The sequence below is a fragment of the Sabethes cyaneus genome, chromosome 2 (assembly GCF_943734655.1).
Source record: "Sabethes cyaneus chromosome 2, idSabCyanKW18_F2, whole genome shotgun sequence".
Classification (NCBI taxonomy): domain Eukaryota; kingdom Metazoa; phylum Arthropoda; class Insecta; order Diptera; family Culicidae; genus Sabethes; species Sabethes cyaneus.
The window spans coordinates 142,529,912-142,551,100 of NC_071354.1; the positions used below are offsets into that span (position 1 = coordinate 142,529,912).

Genomic DNA, 21,189 nt, shown 5'->3' on the forward strand with positions numbered 1-21,189 from the left:
AATTCGCGTAAAAAACCACGTAAATTCCGAAATTCGCGTAAGAATAGGCGCTTAAAAAATAAATCACGTGAAAAGCGACTTCAGTGTACATCATAAAAGCAATAGCATGAAATCTGAGCAGAAAAGCAGTTCATTTGGACAAATCAAAAGCATGAAAAAATCGGGTAAAAACGTGACAAAATCGGGTTACCAGTGTAGCAATAATTATAATTAACAATTGTCGACAGTTATTCGTCATACATGGTATATGTTCAATAAAAATGTGGTAATTTTTGGATAATTTAGATTTAGCGATTAGCGAAACTGTCGCTAATATAAGTTTATCGATTAGCATTTAGTGAGCTAACTTTTTCGGTTGGCGGATTAGCGGATAGCGACGCTAAATTTTCGGCTAGATAGTTTAGAGTTTTATGCTCGCTTGTGATCCTGAAACTACGTCATTTGGTGCTTTTCATTCCGTAAGGCTCTGCCCAGAATCCCGAACATTTTTGCAGATTTCCGTACTGAACAACCTTATGTGATTTTCCTGTATGCAATATTTTTTATTGCATACTGTTTTTTCCGTTATGTTTCAGCTGCATCCGCGCGGAATTATAAAGAACACTAATTTCTCTGCTCTTTACTCCGCTCAAAAAAAAAACCTTTGAACCAAACTAACAGAAAAATGAGTTATTCATAACTATTGCAATAAACCAGCTAAATGTACATCTATTTACCTATGTGGTACGAATTACTCATAAAAAGTACATTTTTGGGCGAGAAAACCCTTCTGATGCTTAGACCTCCGCTTAGTATAGTTGTAGAAAACACAGTAGAGTAAAAAAACACTCAAAATAGTCATTGTTTTGGCCTGAGCAACGAATCAAAAGTTGTTTTTGACAATACTGTTAAAGGATCACGGTATATCATGACAGTATGCATATTAACTATGTTTTAGTGAAATTTACTGCTGGAAAATCGAGTTAAAACTCGAAAGGATGAGTGCGCGGAACTATCCGCAGGCACATTAAGCATCCATAAACAATAGGGGTATTCACGTTGCGGTTGCTATGTTACGTATATTATGTATTCCGTGTATATACTGCCATTATTTGCATAACAGTCCCAGTTTCCATGGAGATGGAACTGTTATGCGAGTAGCGGATGTATAAATACGTAATACAGCGTATACGCAACATAGCAAGCGCTACGTGAATACCCCTAATATATTTTGGCATTTCTTATGAATCAATTTACATGCCAGATTATCAGCACGCCGTGAAATTGTTCGGAATCTTTGCAGCAATAATCGAAATATCCCGTTGAACAATGACCTTATCATCAATGTCATAATTAAATGGCTAACTGAAAATTTGACAGATTAATTCAATAATGTGAAGACAACCCGTTTATCAGTCTGCTGAATTCACCCGTAACGCTTCGTTTGAGTCGTACCAATTGCCGAGTGACGAAGTAATCTCTCAGCGTTGACGGCTATTATCACTTACAATACAACGTCGGCTCTTATTACTGGTGGCCTCCAGATAATTGGGTCAATTCTAACACGGTCCTGACGAGTAGTCATAATAAACAATGTGGTTCTTTTGCCTTGTCTACTGGAAAATTGTTGAAGTTCTACTGTTTCATCTTCCCTACTGAAGAAAGTTCGGATCAAAAATGAGTTTTTGTTAACTCATCGGGGTATCGGTAGAGATAACGACAGCTTAGTAGAACGTGTCAACCGGAATTAAAAAAATTAAAAAGGTACATCAACTTCTAGCTAAAATGAAATGGCTCACCAACTTGGCATTGAATCTTATCTATATCTCATATTTTAGTCTCGGTAATGTTTCCTTTTGAAATATTATTGAGTACCATGCGCATACATTAATAGAAATTTTTATGAACAACTTTCAATCCACAAGCCCGATATCTACGAAACTTTCCAAACAGCTTCCGGAGAATAATATGTTCACATTATTGCTTGTAAAGCCCTATTTTCAGGATGAACTTGTTAGATAGTTATGGTTCGTTGGATCGACGGAACAAAAATCAAACCGCCTGGAGCGAATCAATAAATTTTTAATGTCAAATCTATAAAAACATCAATCTCTTCCAAACTTGTGGGTATTGATTGGCTTATCGACCCGTACAATTTTCTCCCCCACGTTAAAGTATCCCTCGTATTCAACCACATCCGGTGTGGTATCGATATGATAATGGCCGCCTTCGCCGTGCCGCGAGAAGCTGTGAAAATGCTGCAACCGCAGATCAAGGTCACACTCATTCGTTACTAAGGTGCCAACGGCTATCAGTGTTGCTGACATGTCGAAGAAGTTGAGCCAGGTGTTCAGTTCGTCTTCGGTGTAAATCGGAGTTTCCGAAAATGGTGACATCACATGTTGTTTGGCTTTGCCATTCTTCAGCAGAAACACACCGCCCAATCCGACTGTCTGGTTATTGTAATGGTGCTCGAGTGCAGTACGAATGCTTGCAATGAAATCTTTAGGACCTGTGCGCTTCTTGCAGCTAACCTTCAGTACTTTTCCTGATTTACCTTCCGAGAGAAAAATGTTTCCTAACAGCGCGCATCGGGTCTCGCTGCTTGGAATTTTCACCAGTATAGGTTTTTTGCGATCGGGTGTTACCCTCGCCAGATGACTTTCACTGATCACGTGACCGTTGGCGTTCACCTTGAGGTTGAACATACCTTCGCAGTTGGAGTTTATCAGTGGATATGGGCCGGCTCCTGCACCGATAGCGAGGAACTCTTTTTTCGTATCATTTAAAGCCCGTTGCGATACAGACACCAGATCGTACAGCTTGGTGTAGTCCACATTAGGTAGCAAATATGGAGGCCCACCAAGTTCTACCAGTGTCGGGCTTCCATTAAGACCTGTAGGTAGAATGTCGTTAACTGAAATTATTTAATACTGTAGGAAATTTGATTACCTCGGCCAGCTAGGTGAAATGGTTCCTCCATCAGGTTTGGGCAGTTCACAACTTCCACTTTTACATGTTCGAAATTGGATGTCAAACTGGTCTCAAGCACTAAAATTATGGTAGATATGTTATAGGTACAGTTTGAAACTACTAGAAAATGTTTATTGATTTGGCGATTAGTCCAAATGGACTCGCAAATATATCATCATATATTTGGTATATTATTTTTATGTAGGGTGCTGGTTGTCTTCGTCTACGTTCCCATCATAGGGATGAAAAACAACAATAAAACCAGCTTTGATAGCAACTGCATTCAAACTTTCACTGAGCATCAATATTTATGCATTGTCCTTTCGTTACCGACCAAAGATAATGTAGGAAACCCACTAGGTATTTGTTTTAAAAATGACAGACACTCGGAGTATACTTTTTGAATGTGATTCAAACTATTATCATTTTTTTGTGAAACTTCGAGAGCTCGTGCGCAAATACGCAAGTTAATAAATAGATTTTTGCAAACGATTGCTGTCTATCCATGAGAGACGAAGAAAATATTGCATATGACGAAGTGCATTTTCCGTACGACAAACTCCTGCTGCAGCACGGAAAATGGTTTCACTAACAAATGTAAGTTATTTTATGTAATATAGTAATATTGTAATAATGTAATATTTTATCTGGTTAAATGGCTGTACATGAACAAGTAAGAAGTGTAGAATTTATCTCGTGCCAAAACTTGAGCCGTTGCAGATACATATAATTCTCCTAAAACGCGAAATAAGGTATGAATCGTGTTTAGCTGAGTGCACGAATAGGGTCAACCTACCTACCAAGTTATACATTTTTAGATATGCAGCTTTTAAAAAGCAGATGTTTTAAAAATGAAATAAATATTTAGATAGAATGGTGGTTTCCAACCTCTTGGTTCACGAACCCCCTGGCGGATTTCCGTATCCTGTTTTGTTTTTTGAGAATCGAGAGACGATTCGAAGCGGTTAATTAACGGTCTGAAACGGTTTCTATTTATGAAAAGTAAATATGTAAAGCTTCACCCATATCGGAAGATTGACCAAGATCGATTCACGAATTTGTGTGTAATATAACGTGGCTGTATAATAATCATTTAAATTGGATATTCTCATAAAGATTATTTTCCTCCTATGAATTTACATTGTGTTTGCATTTAACGAGGGATGAAATGTTTTTGTATTAGGTACCAGGCGTAAGCATCAAATGATTTAAACATGTTTTGAATAATATAAAATACACCGTGGTTACACTGATTGTTAATACAGTGGTATTCCGATTATATCTACACCTGGTTTAATCTACACCCGAATTTAGGTACCCCCGATTTTATCTACCATTTAGACCCGGTTTTATCTACCTTTTTTTAAATTGTCATTTCGGCATGAAAATTTGGAATATTTCATGAATTTATGCATATCAGGGAATATTTCTCTGTATTTTATAGTTTACTATATGGCATCAGTGGTATGTAATTATACACAGAATGGGTCAAATACGCAAAGTAACTTCCATTTATTTTGTAACGCATATTTTTAACATTTCATAATGATCCTTTGTGATTTTCTATACTGTAACGCTAACGGGCACACCCCGTCTCCGCTAGAAACTATGGTTATCAACTTTCTTTCTATAAAATTCTAATCTTTTGAACCATTGAACCGATTTTAATAATTTTATTACCAACTAAAAGGAATTTTAATGAGCTTTTCAGAAAAAAACAATAAACTGACGTTCAAAGTTTTTTATGATTGCAAAAACATTTTTTGTAGGAGCCTTGAAACTCTTAAAATCACTTAAAACATTTAAAATATTCGTTTTTGCCTTTCTACTATATAAATATATAGTATAAAGTTATAGCAATCACTCGAAAACCCGGAAATGGAAAGAAGGTTTTATTTTTTCATTATGGTTTCAATGGCAAGCTAGTTGTTTACATACGATATCAAAAAACAGATATCTGACATTTTTAGTTTTTGAGATACTCTTTTTTAAGAAATAAAGATTCGAAAATGCAATGGACTCGCATGGCGTTTTATTTTAGAGACGCATTTCTATGTCAAAAACCCCTTTTATTACAAGTAAAAACAAAAACCATGCGTCTCCATTGTATTCTCGATTCTTTATGAAAACTTTGAATTTCTTTGGTCTACACACCATGGAAACATAAAAAGTGAATGTTTTCAATCTTTTGCGATAATAAAAAAAGTTTGGGCTTTAGTCCAATATTTTTTTTCCTGAAAAGCTCATTAAAATACTTTCCATTAACATCATTGAAATCGGTTCAATGGATCAAAAGTTATGAATTTTCAAAAAAAAAGTTGAAAAAATGGTAACTTTTGGGACCACACTGACTCAGAAAAGAGAACCCTAAGTACCAAATAAAAATACGGATCTTAAATTTACTGCAAAGGAATAAGTACAAAAAATTTAAATAAAATCGGAGCAATTTTGAATTTTAATATGTCTTTTTTCATAATATTGCTGAGTTGACATGCATTATGGTTAATGGTTGACATGAATAAAATGAGCCCTATGCGTAAAATTACGCTAAAATAAGACATAATTGAAGAAAATGATCAATATTAACAATATTTTTTGTTCATTTAAACTATTTTGGAGCAATTTATTTTTCCCCAAATTTGTCTACTTTCCAAATATATCTACCAAAAATTTTCGGATGGGTAGATAAAATCGGTAAACCACTGTAATACAAAATAAACGCGAACGATTGTTTTATGATTTTACAATTGAGAGATGTACAGTTATCGACATTTTATTTTATACTTGTGTTGTACTTGTATACCGAAGAATACGGGTATTAACGGCTAAGCGCATGCAGAGGTCAACTATAGTCATTTATATATTCAAATAGTACATAAACTAGCTAACAATTATGACTATATTCAATCTAGAATTGACACGTGCGAAGTATTTAAAGTTCATTTCTAATCAGAATTTCCAGGAGACAGCGCTATCATAGAGAGTCAATGTTGACATTTCACAAAATTGCAATTGAACAATTGCACAACGGAATCTTCCAAAAAAAAAACTAGAATCTGATCTGGATTGAACTTTACGTATGTATTTGATAGGATTAAAAATGTATCCTCTCTAAATCTAGGCATCATTTTGATTCGAGAATTATTTTTTTAAAAGTGTACATATATTTTGAAGGTAACATCTGAACAATCGTATACCTACAGAAAAAAAACTTTGTCATAGTATCGATGCTACATCTGCATCTCCTTTGTAAAATTGCATAATTTATGATTATTTTCAAAGACAAAGACAATTTAAAACACTGATAAGTTAGTGGCTCGACAGTCAACTCAAATAAATTTTAATTCTCGATTGGCCTGTGCATAATTTTCACCTTGTTACCTTAATTCATTCTTATTATTATATTTTACCATTGCGAATTTCTTCCAAAGGCGGTGTATGCAGTGGTTTCTCTTCGAAAGGCAGGATTGTTGTATCGATGCTGGCCATTCTATTCAATGCAAACTTGGAAGAGGTAGGTGTTTCGGGTTTTGATTTGCTTATAATTGACACACTCGAAGCTAACTCGTTGCCTAAACTGGCTTGACTGAATGGAAGTCACTTTCAAATTGTCTAGCTACCCGTTGAATCGTTGTCTGGTTGTTGTAGTCGGACCACGTTCAACGAAGCACCAGGCGAATGTCACAGTGTAGGTTCTCTCGGTGTCGGACGATTTATAGACGTCTACTTGTGCGTTGTAAATAAGTTTTATCGTTTGTAAACAGTGCAAACCGCAAACAAAGTTCCCTCCGCACAATCTACACGTTATCATCAGCTGATTGCAAAAGGATTGACATAGTACTTGCAGTCTTTCGAGTGTTTGACTAACGTTTGTGTGATGCTGTTTGTGGTGTGTATTTTGTACACCGCAAACAAAAATGCTTCATTCTGCTACCATTCCTATTAGTGCGCAACTGCAATTTCATTCATACTTGTTTTATATCACACTCACATAGATAAATGATGTTCACCTGCTACAGCCTAGTTGCACGATAGTGAATACTTTTTCTTACCTATTTCAAAGCGCAGGTGAAGATAAATGAATTATATCTACATAGTTCGAAAATACTGAATGGTTTAGGTTCATTTTTTCATGTATGTCATGCCCAAATTAAAAACCCCGAATTAATCCACCTAGCGGCGTGACCTAGCCTTTCTACTGCCACAATAATCATTGTTTAATTTCTCAGGAACTTAATTGTAGATGTATAGATGTTATATTAGACTATATTTTTAAATATCCGTTCCGTATTCCTCAAAATCCTTATTTGCCAGTAAAATTCACAACGTATTGTGTAGAATAATTATATTTTCTTTCCTTGGGTGCGTAAATACATGTAAGCGTCATTTATGTTACTTGATGAACATCTTATTTAGTTTTATAATATTTATAGAAAAATAATGTAAACACAAAAGATAATTTTTACAGACTTGAATGAATATGTATAGAAAATTAGAAATTAACCCTCTAACGGGTCTACAGACGGCCTTAACTTTCGGGCTTCAGAGCCACATACGAAACTTGTTTTGTATTGACAATATGAAGTATTTGTTCATAGCAGATTTTTTGATATTTTGTTATTAATACCATGCATTCAAAAGTTAGCATCTTTGAAAAACAAGAGTTCAGAAAAATTATTATTATATTTCGCTTTTGGAAAAAAAGGATATCTACAACAAAATGATTGATCTCAAAATTTTACTATTGGTTTGCTTGGCTTCAATTTTGCAATATATCTGAATTAGAAAAAAATTACTGAATAGAGCATTAGATATAAAACGAGAAATGGAACTATTTCTTAGCTAGCGCTCCTTCAGATAATTATTTTTGCATGAAAATCAAAACTTAAGCTTCTTTTGAATGTACTTTCATGAAAAGATAATCATTAGCTTGATCGCATCGTTTTTACAATGTTAGAGGGTTAGGAAAACAAGATGAGGTCGAAAAATAGTGCCAAAGCTGCGCCATAAACATGCTTGAGAATGGGAAATACGATCGATATGATTCCCAGTGCTTGTCTTTTTTTGATTTATTTATTAAAACATGATACATGACATAAGACATCTGTCCTTTAAAATATCACTAACGAAAACAAATCTTACAAAATTTCTACCGTGCAACGTTTACTTCCTATAACTTTACTCCTTAACTCCTTAACCTATAACTTCCTGTTACTTTCATATAACATTTCTAAGCTCTAGTATCTATTGATTGAAAAGAGCATCTATTGATGCGCAGAATTTGTTTGGAGTTTGTACAAATTTATTTGGAAAAATCAACTCACTAGTATTTTTGATTCTATACAGCACTATACCTACATGCTTAAATAAAATGCTTTTCTTCGCTTTTTGCTTTTCTTGTACAATTGTGAGTAACAGCAAGTGAAGAAAATGACAATTGAAATGTGAAATCAAAGAAAAGAAAAAACTTTTCGATTGAATCCCACTATTTAATATTTATTTGCAACAGATACGTAGTTCACCTACGACGTGCAGGCTTCATCAGTGTCTTATTTCAAAGCGTATACGTATCTGTCGCGAATAAATATTAAATAGTGGAATTTAGTCGGTAAAAGTTTTTTCTTTTCTTTAATTTCAGAGTTCGTATTCCACTAAGAGGCTTCAAAAACTTCAGACAATTGACATGATTCTCACTTTTCTTGAATTTCATTGCAAATTTTAAAATTGCAAATTGTCATCACATACATACATACATACATACACACATACATACATACATACATACATACATACATACATACATACATACATACATACACACACACATACATCACACACATCTCATACATTGAATGAAATCAACATTTGATTGATATGTTTTGATTTCACACGTTTTAACGGTTTAATATACGGTGCTTAAGTGTTAAAGTTTGAATAACTTTTGAATGAAGCGTCCGATTTTAAATAACTCAGTTTCGTTTGATAGATCTCAGCAGTAATTTTCAAATAATCATAAAATGTGTGATGTTTTTCATTAAATTAATGCTTATATGTTACATAAATATGTTTTAAATACTATTTTTTCACATTTCTTTATGTAACTTTCAAACTACAAGGCCAATCGTCATGAAATTTGGAAGTTAAGGGTTTGCAAGACTCCTCTTTCATATGCAATCAATTTTGTTCAAATCGGTTAAGAGACCTATGAGATAATGAAGTCCCACATTTTTCGTATTTTTATACATAACTTTTGAACTAAAAGTCCGATCAGTATGAAATTCAATAGCGACCAATGGGACACCTAGACCTTTCATTTGACACTAAGAACATTAAAATCGGTCCAGCCATCTCCGAGAAAAGTGAGTGAGATTAAAAGCGTCACATACACACACACACACATACACACACACACACATACATACACACACACAGAAAATGCTCAGTTTTCGAAACTGAGTCGAATGGTATATAACATTCGGCCCGCAGGACCTTCTTTCCATTTCCGGTTTTCCAAGTGATTTCTATACCTTTATACTATATATTTATATAGTAGAAAGGCAAAAAGTTATGTTTGGGCATTTTTTTTATTTTTTCGGCATTTGCCCGCCCAGTTAGCTCCGGGGTACGATGCTGGTCTAATAAGCCAGTCGCTGTATGTTCGAATTTCGACTGGGCTCTGTTGAGTTAATAGGATTTTTGCACTAGTCCCGTAATTTTCCTGTACTCTAATAACCGACTGCAAAGTCTGTCGATGGGTCAAGTTCTTAAGGAAATTTATACCCATGGTTTTGCTTTATGGGCATTTATAGATTAAATTGTTATCAATTAACTTGCTAAACTAAGTATTGTTCTATCTGATGTATTTACGACGCAATCACAGTAGCACAGCCCTGCTTCTCAAAGAGGAAGTGTGGAAAATGTTTCATTTACAAATATTTTACTGCAACAAATATTACGGTTCTTTTACAGATACGCGTATTTTGATTACTACCTGTAGCTTCTAGCATTCTACGCAACAAACATTTTTGTAGAGTAGTAGCTTATTCAACCGGTACATGACTAATAATAGTCGAATAATAATTTATCAAAGGGTTCGCGACAAATTAACCCATTATGACCCAGCGTATGATATATCATACCTCGTCTTCAAAACCTGTTTACTGCTGAATTTCAATAGTTAGCATTGTTAATATATCACAACAAGAGAGATAAGACATCAATCTAATGTGTGTGTGATATAATTTGTCAGTTTTTGTCATTTCATCTGTATTTTCAACAGTGCAAAGTTGTGACAAATGGCGGAAAAAAAGTTGAAAAAATGGCGAAAAAATTTTTGTCTCCAAAACGCATGAAAAAGTCTACATTTAGTGACGAAACATTACCTGACATGTAAATTAGTATTTATATGTAAAGTCTATCACAAAATTCGATAAGAAATCTGTAAAAAACTTTGTAATTTGTTTGTTTCAAACTGAGCCTATAAAATATTTAACCTGCGATATTTTGGCCTTGAAAGCATTCCAAATGACGATTTTGCGTTTCCCGACACATTCGAGCCATAATATAATAGATTACAGAGTTTCACTTCATTTGGTCCAAATTTAGGTATACCCGGGTCATAATGGGTTAAAAGGTATTGACAAACAGTTTGGTACTCTTATGTTTATTGAAAGGAATTGTTATAACGATTTGCGGAATAAAGGGAGAAGAGGGGTATATCCCTCCCTAGAAAAGATTTAGTCTCCTCTAGAAAAATCGACTTACTTTTTAAATTCTTAAAGAGCTAATAGTTGGATAACTATAGGTTAAGAAAAGATTCAGAATAATCCCTGGCATTAATGTGCATTTAATTATGTCGGCACAATAATTGATTATTGAAAAAAGGATTTCAACTAACGATTGCAAATTTTTATGGTAAATGGTTTTCAGCAAAATGTATTCAAAATTCCCTGAATCGGTGCAACTATCCGCGAGAGAATTCAGATGTACGCATCAGTGAGTGAAGTTTTTCTAGTATGTCCGCACAATTGATGTGATTTATAGGGACATCAAAAATTAGCTTGCGCTGGAGGAATACTGGCTCTCAATTGTTTTGGAGATTCTGCTTATGCAGGCAGTGTTTTGAAATTTGGCTTCTACATTTCAATGTAAATATCGGTAAAAAAATCGTACATATTCTATTTAGCTTAGGTTTTTTATTTCAGAGGCTTTCAGCCTGCGGCTAGTTATAAGCTTCCTCTTTTTCATAGAAAGGTATTACGTGGCCGGATTTGTCATCATGCCACTGTGCCCGACCCATCTTAAACTGGTATCACAACAATATTGTTTTTGTATTGAAACAATTCGAAATTTTGCCCTATCAAGACATTTTGGATCTGCATGATGGAAAATTATCGCGAAAGCCCAAAAGTTATCGCGAATGAATTTAAAGAAAGAATGAAGAATCGCTGCAAGCGCAGGTTGATTTGTAAAAAAACCTATATTGTGAACTATGAAGTTCTCCAAAGATGTATAGAATAAGGAGGGGTAAAAGTACGATGCGGGTTTAAGTGCGATGCGGGTAAAAGTGCGATTCAATGATTTATCGGTGCAGACTCCGAGTAAATTTTCTACATTGGCATGCATAGATGACTACTTTGACAGCTTGAATCTAACTTAAACTTTGGTTGCTTACGAAGCATAGTTGCTGAGTTATGTGCAAATGATATTTTAGGGCGGTTTTCATGTAATTTTTCGTTATACGGCAAATATGATATCAACAGGAGGATATTACTTGTTGAATATTTGTAGCAGAGTTTTACATCACTCACATATCTGTTTTGAAAATACGGCGAAAATAATTTACAAAATAAATTTCGCTTTTCCGTAATTTAATCTAACCCCGTCAAGCGTCTAGCGGGGTAAAAGTTCGATTGACGGACGGGGCAAAAGTGCGATTCATGGACGAGGCAAAAATGTATAGCTAATGAAGTATTCCACGCACACATATAAAGATTTTTTGACATTAGCTGAGGCCCTCGCTGATGCTGTTTGCAGTAGGAATAATATCAACAACATCAAATATCAAACTCCCGGATCCTCTCCTCCACTCTCTCCCCTCTCACTCCTACATAACCGATCCGCAGCTAATGTCATTCTTGTTAGTGACGAAACCGCAAATTACTTCATTATATACAGCTTCAGGCACTATATTACAGATACTAGAAATGAAAGATCTGCAGAAAACTGTGTGCTCTACAGATGTTGGCCGAAGAAAAACAATGTGTTTCCGCTGATGAAACAAAAAACAAACGTTTGGAAAAGTTTCGATCTAACGGAGGCTGCAATACACCAGAGCAAAATAGAAAAGGTGCAAATTGAGAATATTCCTGACCGAAACATAACGCAGATTCAAAATAATATGGTTTTGTTAGCTACTGCTGGGCTAATTTCGTGGACTCTAGCTTCGAACTTTTGCCCCGCGGTATTCGCACTTTTGCCCCGCTAGTGGGGTAAAAGTGCGAATCTGCACTTGATCAGAAGAAAGAAGAATTTATTTTACAAAACACTTTTACCGCAGATGATTTATAGTTGAATGTTGACATTGAGTTACTGCATCACTATAAAATATATTATGTTGTTGTCCTTCTTTATATCTCACGAAAATTAATGACAACTTCAAACATCGCACTTATGCCCCGCCCTACTCTTTGTATTTCCTGATCCTAATTTATCCTCCGCTTCCAAACGCGTTTCCCAATAATGCTCGCTATCATTCTCTGCAGCGCCAATGCTGAGCTTGGGCGTCCCGTTTGCACAAACATGATGGAATTTACTTCGTCTGGCGTCTCACAAATGGAGAACAAGAAGCAAGTTGATGTTGATGATTTAAAAGCAACTTTTGATTGAATTGACCATGCAATATTATCCACCTTTTCGCACTTAATGACGGCTAGTGGGTACACTTTTCGAAAATGTTTGTTGGCTTGTGGCAACTTCGCTTGCGTACGCTTGATAGTTCTACAACAACTATCAAGGGTGGAAATGTCTACTTCACGTGAACAATAGTTTCCAAAGGCGTGCTAATATTTTCCGAAGGGTGTACCCACTAGGCGCCATTACCCACGCGAAAAGGTGGATTGCGGAAACTTTCCCGGCTCGGTGCATCTTCACATATGATACTATCGCTGAGCACGTAGCTGCGTGGTAGAGTATTGCGAAGTATTGTGAAGCTTGGTTCCTGTGTTCCCTCTCAATTTACTAACGTTTCTGGCGTTCCGCAAGGCAGCAATTGGGACCAGTTGCTTTCCTCGCTATTTTTCAACGACGTCACCTCCCAGTTGGCTACCGGATGCAGACTTGTGTATGCTTAAACTGTGCCTGGCAGTTGATAAAATAGATGATTGTCGCTGCCTACAAGCTCTGCTTGATATTTTCGTTGTTTGGTGCGAACGAAACTGGCTCACAATAAGTGTTGCTAAATGCGAGGTGATGAGCTTTTATCACTAAAAAACCCGATCTTCTTTAGTTACCGAATGGATGAGACAGAGTTACGCGGAGTCGACCATGTTACTGACCTTGGTATTTTGATAGATACTAAACTTACATTCAACGTGCATCGCGAAGCAATTATTTCAAAAGCATTGCGTCAGCTCGGATCTATCTCGAAAATTGGACGGGACTTCAAGGACCCTTACTGCCTCGAATCATTATATTGTGCATTGCTCGACCGCTGCTTGAGAATTGTAGCTTTGCATGCTGTCCTCCAACAACTACCGTGAACTTTGCGTTGACTTGAATTGAACGAGTGGAGACAAAGCTTATCCGGCTTGCCTAGCGGAACCTACCGTTGCCACCTGCTCCATCTAGAATACCGGCGAAAACTCATCAGGCTGTTTTTGTAGCAAAAATCCTTAATGGTGAAATTGATTCTCCTTGTTAGTAGGTTTGCTGTCTTCGTTCCTGTCTATACCTTTCCACGTTTTAACGGATCCCTTGCTGCAGCATCGACGTCGGTGCTGCATTTTTCTCATCTAACAGCCTACGGCATTCCTGCATCACTGCATCATGAAATTTGATGAAATGTTGCTAGCAAAGGTGCAAGCGATTGGATTGGTAAAAGAGTTTCAATGCATATTTTTGCGATTTTCGGCGGTGGTCCAACCAGTACAACACGGTCCAACTTTGACAACATTTTACTCTTTACATAATGCCACCAACTTATTTATTTTCCAAGCAATCAGTTACCGGTTACCAGAAATACACCTTGAGTTTGGACCTTTGTAATGATGTATTCAAATTGACCTTTTGAAACGGTAGTCATGTACAAATACCGAAAGGGGGCCCAACTGTGCAAAACCTAGTTTCCCGTCACTAAGAATCGCCCAAGTCTTACCTGTTCGACTGACCACTAGCAACCGAGTGAGCTCAGCAAACAGCATCATCAACGCGGTCGGACCGCAGACTATACCGATGATCGTCGACATCGATACCGATGATTGTCGATTGTGTAATATTCTGCTTCAGGGGTACTCAGCCCCCACACCAACCATGCCAACATTCCTTTACCATTCTGCGACATCCCGGCTGTAATGGCACCTGGCTCATAACTTGACGGAACCTTCGTGCGATCGAATGAATGCAAACGTATCTTTTGGACACATCTTCTTGCAAAGGAGAAACATCCTGACAGGATGTTGGCTGGCGTGGTACGATTGAAATCCTTCTCCAATATAGGTTCGCCGAATTGTACTGAACGCCGCAGTGAACCTTTTCGCCAAATCACATTACGAGACCCTAGGATTATTTCGGACTGTTGTGATGTTCGTGGCTCGTAGTTTCTGGTCATATGTTCCACTTCTACGTTTGGGTTGGTTTGCTTTGCGCGATCCAACGTCAATGTTTCCCGGTAATGTTTGAGCACGATATTTACAGTCGGTTTTGGAAATTTGAGAGCCTTGGCGATTATTTCTTCTGATCACGTTGGGTTTTCAACGTGAGGGTGCAGAGTTTTTTCACGTCTTTCGCATTTCATCTTAGATAACTTTTCAACGCGAGTAGTTTTTAATACTAAGTAAACAATCCTAGATCGAAACGCTATCAGAGATGCAGTAACAGTAACTAGAAAGAAGCGACCAAGCACTAACTGGAACACACTTTATGTACAGGCGCTGTGATAAGCGCCTTCATTGCTACATTCAACGCAACCATGTGCGTCACGTTGAGCTCAACCACGTTACCGCATATTTCATTAATACCGAATTTGTTTTTGTCGAAAATTCATCCAACCTCGCATAAACTGAGTTCATTTTGTCTCGGCTGACAGCACACCATGCGAATCAGGCAAAAACAAGCAAATTCATTGGTTGATTGCGTCTCGTTTTATGGCGTAGACTACCGGTGTAGTACTAGATGCAGTCTCTACCAGACTGAGTATACAAGCAGACTTATCAAACACCATTCAAGGCAAATAGCGCTTGTATTAGAAAAAATAATCTGCTGAGTTAAAGTTGAATTGATAGTTTCCCTGTTGAACAATCGTGTCAGTGGTAAATAAGTTTATTTATGTACATACGATATAAGTATTTCGCCTAGTTATTCTAATATGATTCACGCTGTAAGGTCTTTGACCAGCGAAGTGCTACGTCACGGCAAACCAAGCTTTGGCAATCGATTGGCAAGTATCTAGTGGTATTTTATGAAGAAGTCATAGTGCTGTTCCTTTTATTCAAAATTGTGACGAATGTTTTTCGAATCAGCGAAGGAACTTGTTTGCTAAACCTGTGACTGTAATGCAGTGTAATAATGAATGCTACATTGCTAATTGAGATGGACTTTGACTCTTATTAGAAGTATTTGTTCATACACATTTACTAGGGCAATGTCGAATAATTATGACGCGTTACGTGTTATAAGATCAGTTCAGTTTAGCAATAATATCTCAAAATAAGTAATATGATAAGATTAAATTTAGCTAGCGAATTTTGAACATGACTTAGGAATAGTATTCAGTAGCGCTAGAGTCTGCATATGGTTACGAGTGTTTGGCCTATCACTTAAAATGCTAAAAAATATCGAACAAACGCTAAAGGCTAGTAATATTAAAATATTCTTTCTCGATTCTTATCTGGCATCTAATACTTCACAGATGAGTGCGGCCAATCGCATCAACGTTAAAGTTCAACAGGGCACTGTATCTGGAGTCAGAGAACAGCTTCCAAATGGGAACGATTCATTTGCTTTCCGCGGAATTCCGTATGCTAAACCTCCAATCGGAGAACTACGACACAAAGCACCACAACCATTGGAAAAATTCCAAAGTCCAGTGCTCGATTGTAGCGCCGAGCGTGATGTGTGCTTCAGCAGAAACATGTTCACGCAAGAAATAGAGGGTTCGGAAAACTGTCTGTTTCTAAATGTGTACACACCACAGCTTGAAAACGGTGGAAAACTATTGCCGGTGATGGTGTTCGTTCATGGAGGTGCATTTCTGTTTGGCAGCGGCAATTCTGACTGGTAAGTTGAGAATCATATATGTTGGTTACAAGAGAAACAGTATGGATAAACAATCAAAAACGATAACGCAGATCATCAAAAAAATTCAATTTATGGTATTTGTAACTCATGAACATGTACAATTAATTCACCCTATTTCCTTCAGAATCCAAATAATTCTAGTACTGCTCGTATTCTAGCTACTCACCGGAGTATCTCCTGCAGGAGGGTGTTGTTACTGCAACGTTAAACTATCGCTTGAGCACACTCGGATTCCTATATTTGCCCAGTCAGGGCATTGAAGGAAATGCTGGTCTGAAGGATCAACTGATGGCCCTAAGATGGGTTAGCGAAAATATTTCCAATTTTGGAGGAGATCCCAACAATGTGACACTTTTTGGTGAAAGTGCCGGCGCTGCATCGGTACATTTGCATTTACTATCTCCGCGTTCACGTCAGTATTTCCATAAGGCTATTTGTCAAAGCGGGTGCAGTATTATGGAATGGGTTATGCAGCTTAATCCTGAGGAAAAAGCAAGAACTTTGGCCAAACTTATTGGTTGCAACCAGGAAAACGATGCAGAGATGTATGAAACGTTGATGACGGCTTCGACGGAGGATCTTGTGGGGCGTATGCTGGGAGTAATGACCGCCGATGAAAAAGTTCGTGGTCTACCAATGCCTTTCAAGCCTGTGGTAGAGTCTGAAACCGCAACGGATGCTATTGTGACAAAATCACCTATCGATGTGATGAAAACTCCAAATAGCCTTTCTAACATTCCTTTAATGCTGGGAGTTAACAACCGTGAAGGTACTATCATGCTGTTGGACGCTGTTAAAAAACTAGACGTGTACGATAAAGATCTTGCAAGACTTATTCCGCGTACAGTGAACGTGACTCCTTACACAGTAGCCAGTAAGGAGCTTGGGGAAGAAATCAAGAAATTCTACTTTGGTGGAAAAAGTGTTTGTAAGGAGACCCTTCCTCAATTGGCAGATCTGATGAGCGACTATCATTTTGCCATTTTGGCTAACGCCTGCGCCGAGCTGCATGCTAGATATCAGCATCAATCACCACTATATTATTATAACTTTAGTTTCGATGGTATGCTAAATATGTATAAAAGATTGCTACAATTGAATGTCCCCGGTGCTTGTCATGCAGATGAACTGTCGTACCAATTCCTGTAAGATTGTAGTACTTTATGGGTAATCGAACATAGTCCAAAAGGGTGTTTCTTTTTCTTTTTAGATTTCGTATTGCACCTCTAGACGTTGCGGCTGATTCGCTAGAGGCACGGGTTCGATATTACATGTGCCGAATGTGGACTAATTTTGCAAAGTACGGCAATCCTACGCCAGCTGACGACTCATCTCTGCCTTTTCGCTGGGATCCGGTAACCCACATCGATCCCAATTCTAAGGAAGATTTTCAGTTGGATTGCCTTAACATTGATGCAACTCCTAAGATGATCAAAAACCCTGACAAAAATCGGATAGATTTCTGGCGGGGAATTTATAGGCGTTACAACGAAGATATATTGAAGGTTAAACTATGATGTAATCATTTCTACAGGTGGTTGACTGATTTTTTCTAGTAAAAGAAATTTACGATTACGTATGGATGTGGCCAAATATATTCGACTGTTTATTTGCACTCCTTTCCCCCTGGTTGACTTGGAGCTACAAGACTAGCCTAACAAATTAGTCATCGCATGATCAAATCTCGAGTCAATAGGATCGTAAACATACGCAATTGCTCCGCTTTCTAAAAGCGCCATTACTTTCACCTGTCGCCAGGACAGGTTCTTTTTTTTATTTATTTATTTTTATTTTATTTATAAGTCTTCTACTAATTCGTACAGACTGTCGTTACATATTACCTATATGTTCAAAGGTTATTTTACTTATATTAAAATCGTAGCACTCTGAAATATTGTCAAACTCTCTACAGCAAACATTAAACGGATTGTTTTGGGCATATTGAGTACGGTACACAGGAAGCCGAAGAAAATGAAGCTGGTGGGTAGGCCTTGAAGGCACATTGATTGGAACATGGCTTAGCAACTCGGGGCAGTCGATATTATTACCAAGAAGGTCGAAAATAAAAACCCTTTGCACCTTTGCAGCAGCGTCCTTCTAGTTGTCAGCGTCGGTAGATGGATCGCGCATCGGTTTTCATAATGCGGTACACGAACTGGAGCGCGCTAGGGCAGCAGTCGTAGAGTATACCGAACATAGTGGCGTTGGATTCGTTCGATTCGATTTAGGTACTTGCACAGCATGATGAAGAGCCCACACAAGCACTCCATACTCCAGTATGCTCCGCACAAGTGCACAATATAACGACTTTAGGCGGTAAATATCTTGGAATTGCTTCGTATTTTGTTTGACGAACCACAATATAGCATAGGCTTTTGCAGTAGTAGACGCAATGTGCTAGGTGAAATTCAATTTGCTGTCTAGTAGAATGCCCAGATCCTTCACTGTATTTACACGGCTGATACTTGCTGCTGACATTTTGTAATCGAACGTTATAACGTTACGTCTTTTTCTACAGAAAGAGATAGCATTACATTTCTGTACATTCACTTCCATCCCATTCTATGTACACTAGTTTAAGAACGCGAAAATGTCAGCTTAAATTGCACAGCAGTCAACCGTTGACATTACTACACGAAAAAATTTGAGATCATCTGTGATCATGTATTGTTCACAAATAATATAAACAGTAGTGGACCTAGATGGCTTTCCTGAGGCACACCCGATTCGATCTCAAACAATCTTCTAAACACACACAGATTCGGAAATACATTAACAATGAGTGAAACATTTTGCAGAGTGGTAGACGTATGTCTGTTCTTTCTGAAAATATAACACTTGTTTATGTTACAAGAAGAAGCAGGTGCGAAAAGCAATTGTATGCGGTCGCAATGAAAATCCGGATCTCTCGTTAAGAAAACTTGCCAAAAAGCTTGGATTTCCTCCAAGCACTGTTCACAGTATTTTAAAATCGTTCGATACTCGCTTGACAATAGCTAGGAAGAAGGGAAGTGGAACAAAAACGGATCTGAGGAACCACCACAAGGATGCGAACGTAAAACAAATATTACGGAGGAGACCAGATCTTTCTGTACGTACCATTACTCGTAAAATAAAAATGTCGCCAACATTCGTGCACACTTCTAAGCAACGACAAGGCATGAAGTCTTTCAAGGTGAGGACTGTGCCAAACCGTAATGATAAGCAAAATACGACGGCCAAAACACGCGCTCGTAAGCTTTATAGCTGGTATGTCTTTTTACACTGCCATGAAATGGATTGGAGGTGCAGAGCATTTTAGGACAAAGAAGAAAGCCAAGTTCCTCAAAAAATATTTAGTATGGCAGGCCATATGCAGCTGTGGTCGAGCAAGCAAAAGTTACATCACTACGGGAACGGTTAACAAGGAAATATTCCGTGAAAAATGCCTCCAGAAACGATTGTTACCGTTCCTACACAGCCATGATGTATCCTCGTTGTTTTGGCCTGATTTGGCATCCTGTCACTACGCCAAAGATGTTTTGGAATGGTATGATGCTAATGGAGTCCATATTGTACCGAAGGAGGCGAATACACCTAACTGTCCAGAGTTACGCCCCAGCGAACGGTATTGGGCTTTGGTAAAGAGAGAGCTGTCCCAGTACAAACAACAAGCAATAACTATAGATAAATTTCGAAAATCTTGGACAAACGCAGCTAAATTGGTTGCCAACAAGTCTGCACTGACCCTCATGGCAAAGGTAAACTCCAAAGTTCGCCAATTTTTCATGCAGACCAAATAAGTAATGTTAAATGGTTTTATAATTATTAACGATACACACATAAATGATATAAAATTGTTTCATGGATTAAACTTCTAGCAAATTTGTTTTATTGCAAAATTGAGGTGTCCAGATTTTGTCGCGAACAAGCCTCAATGTGGTGAATCTCCGGATACAGCAAATCATGGACAAGGCTTTCAAATATCTTTGGTAGACAGCTGAGAATCGAAATAGAACGGTAATTAGTGACTTCATGAAGACTGCCTGCTTTATGAATCGGCGTGATTGCAGCGGTCTTCCACACACTTGGAAAAATTCCTTCGGACATCGATCGACTAAAAATAATACTCGCAGGTATTGCCTGCGTTTCAGCGTAATTTTTTAAAAACAACAGCCCGGATGTTGTTGACTAAGCTGCGTCGCCGTGAGCCTCTGAGTCTGTCTCCTCTACGTTGTCCTTACGGATTCCAGACGAGTGCTTCTCCGCAGATCTTGCTCGCTTCTTACCTCGAGGTGAGTCCTTTGGTCGCTTTGGTTCACGCTCGCTTAACCAACCAACGCGAAATCCCCTCAATCAGCCCGCTGCGTACTTTGCCGAGGGTTTCGTCACTAATCTTGATGAAGGCGTTCTTGATGCCGGTTCATTGTTCCTCGACGGTTCCGCCAGGTGGAATCTCCGATACTCGGGATTCAAGCTGTTCGACATAGGCCCTTTTCACCTCGGAATTTTCCAATCGGCGGACACCGTAACGACACCCAATTTTCCCCTCCCGTTGTTAGACACGTGCAACGCGCAAGCACGTCTTTGTGATAACAAGGTGACTTCCCAACAAACATTTTTGTTTAAGAGTAGTTTATACAACTTTCACTTTCGTATCTTCGTGCAACGTAAGAATTATTAGCTTATACAACTATTGTATAGCTAAACCAGTTGAACAAGCGCTTGATAAGCTGCTTTACA

The 21,189-nt window shown here is 37.7% G+C and overlaps 2 protein-coding genes across 4 annotated transcripts; one reads left to right on the forward strand and one right to left on the reverse strand.

Annotated features, from left to right (window-relative positions):
• Window positions 1-1,872: 1,872 nt before the first annotated feature.
• Window positions 1,873-6,730, reverse strand: LOC128735799 (ester hydrolase C11orf54 homolog). The gene is made up of 3 exons (XM_053830284.1): window positions 6,363-6,730; window positions 2,932-3,030; window positions 1,873-2,875 (listed from the first exon to the last, which is right to left on the reverse strand). Exons 1-3 carry the CDS (start codon window positions 6,439-6,441, stop codon window positions 2,085-2,087), a joined length of 969 nt encoding a protein of 322 aa, XP_053686259.1. The 5' UTR covers window positions 6,442-6,730; the 3' UTR covers window positions 1,873-2,084.
• Window positions 6,731-15,413: 8,683 nt separating this feature from the next.
• Window positions 15,414-17,998, forward strand: LOC128738278 (acetylcholinesterase-like). 3 transcript variants are annotated; one of them, XM_053833291.1, is made up of 4 exons: window positions 15,414-15,472; window positions 16,079-16,446; window positions 16,626-17,612; window positions 17,678-17,998. In XM_053833291.1, the coding sequence occupies exons 2-4, from the start codon at window positions 16,079-16,081 to the stop codon at window positions 17,982-17,984; spliced, it is 1,662 nt and encodes a 553-aa protein (XP_053689266.1). In that variant the 5' UTR covers window positions 15,414-15,472; the 3' UTR covers window positions 17,985-17,998. The 3 variants fall into 3 exon arrangements, with proteins under 3 accessions (XP_053689266.1, XP_053689265.1, XP_053689264.1); XM_053833290.1 differs by having other exon boundaries at window positions 15,416-15,479; XM_053833289.1 differs by lacking the exon at window positions 15,414-15,472 and adding an exon at window positions 15,498-15,607.
• Window positions 17,999-21,189: the final 3,191 nt, after the last annotated feature.

Bases quoted from the DNA above. Each gene is read 5' to 3' on its own strand.
- LOC128735799 (XM_053830284.1), bottom strand. From the start codon at position 6,441: ATGGCCAGCATCGATACAACAATCCTGCCTTTCGAAGAGAAACCACTG. The intron at 3,031-6,362 runs GTAAAATATAAT...CCATAATTTTAG, and splicing joins TTTGGAAGAAATTCGCAATG to TGCTTGAGACCAGTTTGACA. The intron at 2,876-2,931 runs GTAATCAAATTT...TTCTACCTACAG, and splicing joins ATTTCACCTAGCTGGCCGAG to GTCTTAATGGAAGCCCGACA.
- LOC128738278 (XM_053833289.1), top strand. From the start codon at position 15,536: ATGATTCACGCTGTAAGGTCTTTGACCAGCGAAGTGCTACGTCACGGC. The intron at 16,447-16,625 runs GTAAGTTGAGAA...CTCGTATTCTAG, and splicing joins GGCAGCGGCAATTCTGACTG to CTACTCACCGGAGTATCTCC. The intron at 17,613-17,677 runs GTAAGATTGTAG...TTTTCTTTTTAG, and splicing joins GAACTGTCGTACCAATTCCT to ATTTCGTATTGCACCTCTAG.